This window comes from Hibiscus syriacus, unplaced genomic scaffold, assembly GCF_006381635.1.
Source record: "Hibiscus syriacus cultivar Baekdansim isolate YM2019G1 unplaced genomic scaffold, ASM638163v2 tig00110858_pilon, whole genome shotgun sequence".
NCBI classification, from domain to species: domain Eukaryota; kingdom Viridiplantae; phylum Streptophyta; class Magnoliopsida; order Malvales; family Malvaceae; genus Hibiscus; species Hibiscus syriacus.
This window is the reverse complement of record NW_024062890.1, coordinates 42,508-52,890: the sequence shown is the minus strand read 5'-3', so window position 1 is coordinate 52,890 and position 10,383 is coordinate 42,508. Positions and strand designations below refer to the sequence as shown.

The following is a 10,383-nucleotide window of genomic DNA, read 5'->3' as shown; positions in this document are numbered from 1 at the left end:
TAAAAAATAATTTTTTAAAAAAAAATCAATCATCAAAATAAAACATATTAGATACTAGTAATATTTAGCCTAAACAAGACCGACCTTAAACTCGAAATGCGATTATGGAAATCTGTCCCCACACATAACAAGAGGCAAAGCGTTGCGCCAAGTCAGCAACTGAAAGGATGAAGTACAATCTAATAGCTTCAACAAGCCACAGGAGTTTCCATCGTCACCCATTTCTCTCTCTTTATATATATTTCATCTTCTTCCATTCTTTCGACTCCCTTCCTTGTACATTAACCGCTTCCTTTCCACTTCATTTCTCAGCTTGTTTTTATGTTGCATCCGCCTTCAATTTTGTTAGAAACTTGCATTGGAGAGGACGAATTACTTGGTACACTTTTTTTTTTATTTGATCTTATTTTTAACTCTGTGTAAAGTTTTGATCTTGTTGCTACAAAGATGAAAATGAGTTTTGAGCTAAAGTTTTCGAGAATCCCATGTTAAAGAACCCTTTCCCCCCCCTGCAATTTGAGTGCTGTGTAATTGCCTTTTTTTGTTTGTTTCCCCGGATTTCATATTATGAATTTGTTGTTTCTCGTTAAGCCGGTGACTACACATTGAATATTGATGTGGGTTTTTTGTTGTTGGAATTTTAGCCGATATCGAAGTTTGTTGAGTTTTACCAAGTGTGGTTTGCCATTGAGATCATTTTGAACAATGTTACCCGTTTGCTCAGCCGCTGCTGGCTGTTCTTCATATTCTCAGGTAAAGTTTTCACTTTCTTTAACCACAAATTTGCTTCTATGCACTATTTGACTCCCTTGTTTTGATTTTATGGGTTTAATTATTTTCTGAATTCTTGAATGTTCCAACTTTCAAGCTTGAATAGATAAATTATAATCAAAGTTGTGAAATTTAACTGCTATGGAATATTGAATTAGTTTCAATGTTGAGGAGTTGATAGTATTTGGTTAGTAAGTGGATAAAGCTGCATTGAGGGGGAATGCTTTGTGTCAGTGAAGACCATAATATATCCAGATCATTCTGGGAATTTATGTTTATAGGTAAATGTTGCTTGTTTATCTTACTTCCGTTTTCAAGGTATACCCTTTCTTGTGTAACAGTTTTTTCCCCAAATCCCGACGGACCTTTAAATGATTTTGCTTCAAGAAGTAGTTCATTCGTGTATTTGAAATGATGATCTTGTACTATAGCTGCATTTAGGGCGTGCCTTTACCAACGTATGAATTTCTGTGTAACAAATGTATTTCCTGCATCCTGTGTCGTTACCTATATTTAAAATGGCACTGGTTAATTGTCTTTTAAGAAGCAGTTCATTCATTATCTGAACTGATGCCTCTAGCAGATTTCATTCCATGGAGGTTTGCGGCCTTTCACTCCATTTGAAAAGGACTTTCAGAGATGTAATTATCAAGACAAGTCTGCTTTGGGCATTTCAAATGGAAATCATCTCCATAGAATGTGTTTTAAGCCACAAGCAACGAAATCTTTATACTCCAACTTTGTTGAAGGCATTGAACAACCAGTATCTGTGGACCTTGTTAACAGCTATTCTTGCCCAGATGAGTTAGTTGATGTTAAATGCAAAATTTCTAATGGATGGAGTTCTTCAGTTGAAGCAATAATGTCACCCACTGATGTTGAACTGAAATATGTTGAAGATTCTAGCATATCTACTGCAGAAGAGAAACTTGTCGATTTGTCAAACCAATTAGTTGAAAATGCCAATGATTACATGGGCTTGGAGGGACCAGAAACCATATCAACTATTGACACAACACCCAAGACCCCCACTGCAGCATCTAGCTCCGTGAACTTTGATAACGATTCACTATCCAATGCGAAAACTGGTCTTAACGATTTTCTGGCTGGGGTTAACGAGTCTGTTAACTCTTCGTTAGACAAAGGAGAGAATGCTGTGAAAAGCTTATTGGAGAAAATTACTTCTTCTATAACTTCTGTTAAGACAAGTGCTTCTGAAGCTGTAGTTAATGCTCAAGTATTAGCTGACAATAAGCTTTCAAACTTGTCAAATGACTTGAAGGAAGCATCAAGTGAAGCTAATATTTTTGCTGTCGACTTGTTGAGGCGTACAATTGTTGGAGTGGAGGATTCTTTATCAAATGGGGCTTCCTCTTTCATATATTATTATGCTTCTTCTAAGGAACGTCTTCCGCCAGAGATCAAAAACACACTAACTCTGTATGAAGAGAAAACAGGAAAAGTCCTAAAGTCTGTTGGGGATGCCCTGCAACAGGTATCCTTTTATTTGGTGTTCATATCAGTCCATGTCTCATGGCTTTAATGTTCTTTGATGATCCTCAAACAAACTCCTGCTTCTAGATATATGCTAGTAGTTGGGACGATAAGAATTTATAGTACTAAAGATAGAACAATGAGTTCAAGCATAAGAAATCTCCTAGAATTATATTTTCTAGTTCAAGGATATATATATATATATATAACAAATCCATTATTTATTCAGTTGTGAGCTGCTGCTGTTGCTGCTTCTTTTCATTTTTATTTTAATTCAATTTGTTGTAAGCAGATTTACATTGGTATTGAGGGGCTTGAAAGGAGTCTAGGCTTTGATCCGAATGATCCCATTGTCCCCTTTTTCCTTTTTGTTGGCTCCTCAGCCACTCTATGGTATGAATGTTCTTATGTGCTCATTTTAATTATAAGTTTTACTGAATAGTTCTTTTTTCGCATGGGGAGTTTATATTTTGTATCAGATCTGTGCAGGGTGTTTTACTGGGTGTGGACATATGGTGGTTACTCTGGGGACTTATCGCCTAAACTAACTTTGGAGCTCTTGTCTGGAAAGGAGAATGCTTTACTTATTGATGTGCGGCCTGAGGCAAGATACCACAAATTCTTTTGGCTATTTTTTGCCCCCTTTTTTGTGTATGAGTAAGACGAGTAGGCACCATAGCTCAAACTTAGGTTTCAGTCCTAAGCCTACCCCACAACCCCCCTGAGCTGCACTCCAATGAGTTTTGGGCTTTCTGTTTTGTAGCATGGATATTGACTTAACCAACCTAGTTTTAATAGTGCTCTCATGCTTCTCTTCCTAGGGTGCTATTTTCCCTCATAGATGATTAATGATCTATTATTTTTCTGAAGTTGATTTTTTTTTCCTATTCCATTGAATCTGAAGTGGCTTGTTTTTGGGCATTAACTTGGTCAAGGTCTTAAGAGAGAGAGATGGCATTCCCGATCTTCGACGAGCAGCTCGGTCTCGTTATGCTAGTGTATATTTACCTGAGGTCTGGTTAAACATCACCATCTTACTTGAAAAGTTTACTTTTATTGGCTTTCCCAAAGTTTTATCTTTATGGTCTTTGTTTTTATTCAGGTTAATGGTTCAATACGGCAATTAATGAAGAGCGGAAGGGGCCTTGATGACTCCTTGATTGCTACTGTTATTCGAAACTTGAAAACCATTGAGGTTTGCATCTTTTTGTTTTTCATTGCTTACCTCTTTGCTGGTTTTAGTTGATTTTTTAAGCTAGAGATTTGCAGAAAGAGTGAAAGAACTTAGGGTCAGACTAACCAAACTCTGTAACGCATTCACATTTAGGCTACTAAGAACACTTTAGCATATGATTTTGTAGCTTCATATGTCTATGAACTTTCTTACTATTTTTCTCTTCTTTGTCAACTTAGTTTTATTGTTATACCAAAGCCATGGCTCGTTGGATAGGTTGGAGGAAGGGGGGGGGGGTGATCATGCACATCCAGTCTTTTTCTTATAAGATGTAGCTAAAGTTAACTACTGACTGTAGCCATTGTTATTGGCCTTTGAATAGAACATCATAATTTATGCATATTTTCTTTTCTACCACTTGTAGGACAGGTCGAAGGTCATAATTATGGATGCTGATGGTAGTCGTTCCAAAGGAATTGCAAGATCATTGAGAAAACTTGGGGTTAAGGTAAGACTTGGGGGGGAGGGGGAATGAGAGTTACGATACCTGAAATTCATATGGTGTATTTTTTTTTTCTTTTCTTTTCATGAGCTAACATTCATATACTGGGAACTCGAATGTGAGAGATACTACAGTGCCTCCCTGAAATATTACAGTTACATATTTGAGAGTGTCTTTGATCTAAGGAGTGAACATATTCAGTTCAAATTCAATTAAAAGTTCAATTTTTTTTTTATTAATTTGGTCTGTCATATTTTTTGAAGACTTGTGACTAAATCCGAACTGAAATATGCAGGACCTAAATGGTTAAATCTGTAAATCCGAGTATCACATTTTGGAAGCTGAACATTGCATTGTTCCCGGCTGACTCGTTTTAATGTGTTTTATATCACAGAAACCCTACCTGGTCCAGGGTGGCTTCCAGTCATGGGTGAACCAGGGTCTCCGAATTAAGGAACTAAAACCAGAGACAGCACTTACGATACTCAATGAGGTATTTATTATGTTGTACTCTCTTTTCTGGAAGTCTTTATATGGAAAATGCGGTAAGTTGATTCATAGGATTATGATTCAATTGATTGTATTTCTTTTTTTTTTTTTTTTTTTTGCTTAATTAGAGGACATCAAGTAACTCTGAATTCATTTGCGACAGAACTGCCTAAAGTATATCCGTAAAATATTGGACCAAGAATAAAAGAGGGAGAAAGTCACATACTTTATTGGAAACTACTTGGTCATCATGGAACATTATCACATTTTTGTATGCTAATGTGATTGAATTAGGTAGTTTTGTTGGATTTCATCTTCTATCTTAGATGTTACTGCTATCAAGTATAATAGCTATTTTAGAGCTGATGTTTAAAGAACCACATCGAACAGTTACAACTAACACATCCCCACCATGCAATGGAGAAATGAAGAAGAAATAGAGAATCAAACAGCTAGGGTATCCATATCTTGTTAACATCTATACTTAAAATCTGATTCACTGCTGCTAGAATGTCCCACCTGAATATAAGACACTTTCAAGCCAAAATATTACTGATCTAGGATTTCCATGTGTGCCATACTTGAATGATATGAATAAAAATGCTTACGACTGTTTTTTTTTTCATTAGTGTAACAAATTTTAACTTGTGTTCATCCCAGGAAGCTGAGGCGATCTTAGAAGAAATTAGTCCTTCTCCAGTGCAAGTTCTTGGGTATGGTGTGGTAAGACTCAGGTTCCTTTTATGATATGTAAACTTTAATAGTTTATATACTACATAAAAGAAGGGTATTCTTATTATTACACAAGCTTGAGCAATATTCGAAGTATATCTAGTGAGGTGGTCCAATGTCATCATTATCCTCACATGAAACAAGTTAATTATATCAGTTAAAACCCATAAAATGCTAATGTATATCTTTGTGGCAGGGTTCTGTAGCAGCAATTTACGCTCTGCTAGGTATGTATCTTGTCCTTCCTTGAAACATATCAATTCCTTTTCCTTTTTTTTTTCTCTTTGAAAAGAAATTGAAACCTGGAAGCAATAATTGATTGCGATTTATCCCAAGGTAGTCTAGCCATGTGCATTTTGCATTTCTTAGAACTTCTGAAATGCCAATTTGTTGTGAGTTTTGATTTGTAAATTATGGAGAAAGAGATAGTCAGAGAGATTGCTATTTAATATATCTTCTCTCTAATATATTTTTCCAGGTATTTTGTCATGCATTTGCACTTCATAACTCCTTATGTCGATTTTTTGTTTACTGGCATTCTACTTCTTTGTAGAGTGGGAGAAATCATTACAGCTGATTGGCATTCTTGGCTTAGTCGTGGTACGTAAACCTCCTGGTTTAACACGTTCTTATCAAGTTCTCAGTTTTTTATATCAATTTCCTTATTTTTCTAAATTAAAATGAACTTTTATGTTTTGAATAAAAAAGAAGAAAAAAAAAGCATGCTGTTGCTTTGTACTCTCGTCTGAACATCTTCAGCTTCTCCTATATTTTACCTTGAGAGAATATTTTAGCAACTCTTTCAATTTAGCTTCTTGATTGCTGACTTCTAATTTTACCAGACCATTTATCGGAGGGTCTCTTCGTATGAGAGCTCTGAGGATTTTAAAGAAGACATAAGGTACACCCTTCTTCAAAACATTTATAATACTGATATTGTGATATTAAAAAGATTGTCTTTAGATACATTCTTGAAGTACCTGTGTCTGATCCCATGTCCAAACTATATGGCTATTAACGGCGTTGTCTTACATAAAACCGTCGAAAAAAAGGTTGTGGTAGTTGTTGCCAATGCATTATTTCCGAGGTTGGCATTTCTGCAGAATGATGATAACTAAATATATGTTATGAACTTGATACTCAATAATGTCTTTTGATTGTCGTTCATTCACATTAAGTAGAATTGTATGACCTTGGCCTTTCTGCTTTTGTCATCTATGATTTAGCCGCTGATTAAGTTATTAGGTACGTTTCACGTGTAATTTTGCATAATTATTATCGTACTCATGGACCAAGAATCAAGATTTTAAATCCTTCTAACCAATTAGTTGGATTTTACTGAAACCTTGACCACAATTTGTTCTTCCAACTGAAATTCTTCTTGAAGGTTGTTGCTAGCTCCTGTCAGATTTGGAGCTCAGGCACTTTCATGGGTTTCTGGGAACTTAGAAACCAATGGAATTGGACTTCCAACCTCACCCTCATCGCCAGATGTTCAAAGCCGAGTGTTGCAGGCTGCTGCGAAGCATGAATCTAAACCATCTGATTCAGAAGATCCCGATGCAATGGCTCCAATGAATGAGAAAGTTGACCTCTCCGAAGCATAGGTGTAGTGCATTTTTCTTGCAGTAAAATATCTCCATTTGATCATCAAATTGGTGAATGCAATGGTTCACGTTGACATAGTGAACAAAGAGTTTGCAAAGATACTGACCTGTCTAAACCCTAAGAACAAGTCCTCTACATATGAGCTAAATCATTTATGTTCTATAATACTCATCAAACAATCATACCAACTGCAATCAATAAAGCTTGGTTAATCATTTCCAAACGTACAAGTTGGTTTTGTTTTGTGGTTTTGGTTAGAAATGCAGCTATATGTGTCATGCATTCATTATGCATTTATTTCCGTGCTGCTTGTTTTAGAAAAGTAGAGAGCATTCTATCAGACCTGTCTTTTGGAAAGAAGGTAATAATCTTGTGACACTTACATATAGACACTTTAACCTTGATGCATGTTTCAACAGTCATGACACCAACTCAAGCCAACAAGTCATTGTCATCAGCAACGTTATCAACAGCCATTAACAGCCGTAATTAAGTTTCGTCTGTCAACGATGTATGGACATCATATTGATGGACGTTTTTCAACCAGTTCGAACCCATTTAGCATACATCAATCACCTGACTAACTTCACTTGTAGGAAACTGTATTCAATGTTTATCCCCGGATAAATACCTTGTTTGATGAATATGAAGGTCCAATTTCACCATCAGGTGCAGAGCCAGTGGCACCGCCGGCGCCAGGTTGGTTGTAAACTGACTGGCCAAGCTGCATTACTTCTGGGTTGAGGTCAGCCATGGCATCCTTCATTCCTTACGTCAAGTCCTAACATAAAATACTACATTTGTCCATGAAAATTACTTCATACACTCCATCACCAACCTCGTTCACTACACCAATATTACCAAATGCACAACAAAGAATTTGCCGGTGTTATCTTCACTTCTTCATATTTTAATATTTTAAACTTATCTAAGTCCATTTAGTAACATACAATCCAATGAGAAACCAAACAAGATGAATGAAAACCATTTTCACTCAATAAAGTTAAAGTGTTTATATTTTGAAAGAAATATCAAGACTTTTTCAATAGTATCGATATTATTGAAAAGTATCAACATAGAATTTAGTTTTGTTGTTTTGAAGTATAAATACTAAACAGAAAGCATCAATGTCGTACTGAAAGTCTCAATCTAAACCTCATTTTTAACTCGATTTAGGCTTGATTTATATTTAGATTGGTGATAATAATAATAAGAGGTTATATATTTTGCGTATTAAATTTAGAAGAAAAAAAGTTAGCATATTGACAAGTTTTTAATATACTTGCATGGTTACATATATTATAATGCTGTAAGATAATAAATTTCAGACTTATTAAAAAGGCTTAAATATATAGAAATAAATATCCAAATTATACATTTTTTCTATTTAAGTATTTAAACTATTTTTCGGTAAATCTAAGTACTTAACAAACATTATCATTTTAAGTGTCCTGACAGTAACGATTGTTGAAAAATCACTTTAAGTGACACGTGTCGTATTCTGATAATTTTGATAAAATTGACAAATTCATATATCAATTTATATAATAAACCTAAATTCCATATGATTTATATTTGTTTATTTTGTTGAGGAACGTTATAAAGGGAAAAAAAACTAGACGTTTACAAAGCTTTTGAATTACTTTCTCAACGGTCACCATCTTTTAAAAAATTGAACGTTAACGCAGAAACTTGTCACCCTTATATACTTGTTCTCCTTTCTTCAACCTATAGAAAACCTTCAAATCTTTATCCAGAAACAAAATTTCAAGCTCGAAAATTTGATTTTTCACCCTTCCATCGAATTCAATTCAAAGTTCTCAACAATGGGTCTCTCTGTCGAGAATTCGGTAACAGAATCTCATAGCCGATCCCACAAAATCTTCTTAGTCAGCAATTACCTTCTCTTGGGAGCCGCCTCGAGTTGTATCTTTCTCACCCTTTCCCTCCGTTTATTCCCTTCCCTGTTCGGCTTCTTCTTCATCCTCCTCCACGTCATCGCCATCGGCGGCGCCGTCTCGGGTTGTTCCGTCGCGATCTCGGGGTCCAACAAATGGTACTTGTCTCACATGGTGACGATGGTGCTGACGTCGATATTCGAAGGCTCTGTTTCGGTGCTTATATGGACCCGAACCCAAGATTTCTTGGGGTATTTGAAGTCGTACGTTAGGGAAGAAGATGGGGTTTTGATATTGAAACTGGCTGGTGGGTTGTGTGTGGTGGTTTTCTGCTTGGAATGGGTGGTTCTGGGGTTGGCTTTTGTATTGAGGTACTATGCTTTCGTTGAAGGTCATGGGGTTGGCAATGGCGGATCGTTGAAACAGAGGAATGGGAAAGTTGCAGATGAGGATTTGAAGAACTGGCCTTGGCCTTTCCAAGTTTAAGAAAAGCAAAATTCTGGGTTTTATTTTTTGAGAAAAATTTGAAATTCTACCAAGTTACATTGTAAAATATTGGTGATTTTTACTGTTCTTGTACTGTCTGTCCATCTGTTCTTGATCAGATCGGTTACTTTTATAAATTTTGATTAAAGTTCAATAAATTGTTGATTTCTATATATATATCTCGTTTCTGAACCATTATTAGATTTGAAGAACTGGCCTTGGCCTTTCCAAGTTTAAGAAAAGCAAAATTCTGGGTTTTATTTTTTGAGAAAAATTTGAAATTCTACCAAGTTACATTGTAAAATATTGGTGATTTTTACTGTTCTTGTACTGTCTGTCCATCTGTTCTTGATCAGATCGGTTACTTTTATAAATTTTGATTAAAGTTCAATAAATTGTTGATTTCTATATATATATCTCGTTTCTGAACCATTATTAAAATATGTATAAGTTGCATTGATACTTTTAGGGTAAACTACGTATTCAGTCATCTACTTTTATTAATGTGATTCTATTTTTGTCATCTAATAAATTTATTTTCAAAATTATATTTAATGTTTAATTTTGATCACTTATCGTTAAAAAAATTAATACAAGTAATATTATGTTATCATTGAAAATAAAAAAAATTATCATCTCATCAAATCTTTACACTTTTTAACGGGATATTGATTAAAAAAATAGTCGAGTGACAAAAAAAAATTAGATGAACCTATTTCTATATGTAATGGGGTAAGGAGAGGTAGGGTAGTAGGTTGCCCCAACGCTAGGTTGAGAGCAACTTCTATAAAAGACCTCTAGCAATTATGAATTGACCTCCGTGAAAAGATGATCTTTTTGATAAAGTAATTAAATGATAAAGTACATTAAAAATCACTCAATTTTGTTGAAATGATCTTTTTGATCATTTTTTAAAAAGTATTATAAGATGGTCTATTTCGACCTATTACAAAATGATCCTCGTGATATTACAAAATGATTTATTGAACTATTACAAAGTGATTCTTAAATCTATCAAAAATTTATTATAATAATAATATTTTAGTGATCTTTTCTATCTATTCAAAATAATAATAATGAATTATTTTATAATTTTAAAAATTTTGGTGACTAAGAATGATTTCGTTGACCAAATAATCCATTTAATTTTTTTAAGGAAATGTATGTGATGGAAAATTAACTTGGGAACTAGACGACAAGACCATTTGATAGAACTCATCGTGTGAAAA

The 10,383-nt window shown here is 34.7% G+C and overlaps 2 protein-coding genes across 2 annotated transcripts; both read left to right on the top strand.

Annotated features, from left to right (window-relative positions):
* The first annotated feature begins 254 nt into the window (after nucleotides 1-254).
* Nucleotides 255-6,933, top strand: LOC120143504. The gene is made up of 14 exons (XM_039157809.1): nucleotides 255-379; nucleotides 645-753; nucleotides 1,355-2,266; nucleotides 2,558-2,658; nucleotides 2,755-2,869; nucleotides 3,201-3,278; nucleotides 3,368-3,460; nucleotides 3,864-3,947; nucleotides 4,336-4,434; nucleotides 5,091-5,153; nucleotides 5,359-5,389; nucleotides 5,716-5,762; nucleotides 6,005-6,063; nucleotides 6,550-6,933. Exons 2-14 carry the CDS (start codon nucleotides 706-708, stop codon nucleotides 6,767-6,769), a joined length of 1,950 nt encoding a protein of 649 aa, XP_039013740.1. The 5' UTR covers nucleotides 255-379; nucleotides 645-705; the 3' UTR covers nucleotides 6,770-6,933.
* A 1,585-nt stretch (nucleotides 6,934-8,518) lies between these two features.
* LOC120143486 lies at nucleotides 8,519-9,159 on the top strand. Its single transcript, XM_039157794.1, has one exon. The coding sequence runs from the start codon at nucleotides 8,597-8,599 to the stop codon at nucleotides 9,152-9,154; it is 558 nt and encodes a 185-aa protein (XP_039013725.1). The 5' UTR covers nucleotides 8,519-8,596; the 3' UTR covers nucleotides 9,155-9,159.
* Nucleotides 9,160-10,383: the final 1,224 nt, after the last annotated feature.

What these genes read in the sequence shown, in the direction of transcription:
- LOC120143504 (XM_039157809.1), top strand. Translation starts at nt 706, where the DNA reads ATGTTACCCGTTTGCTCAGCCGCTGCTGGCTGTTCTTCATATTCTCAG. An exon ending in TGAGAAAACTTGGGGTTAAG is followed by an intron (nt 3,948 to 4,335) that starts GTAAGACTTGGG and finishes TTTATATCACAG; the next exon opens with AAACCCTACCTGGTCCAGGG. An exon ending in GCATTCTTGGCTTAGTCGTG is followed by an intron (nt 5,763 to 6,004) that starts GTACGTAAACCT and finishes TAATTTTACCAG; the next exon opens with ACCATTTATCGGAGGGTCTC.
- LOC120143486 (XM_039157794.1), top strand. Translation starts at nt 8,597, where the DNA reads ATGGGTCTCTCTGTCGAGAATTCGGTAACAGAATCTCATAGCCGATCC.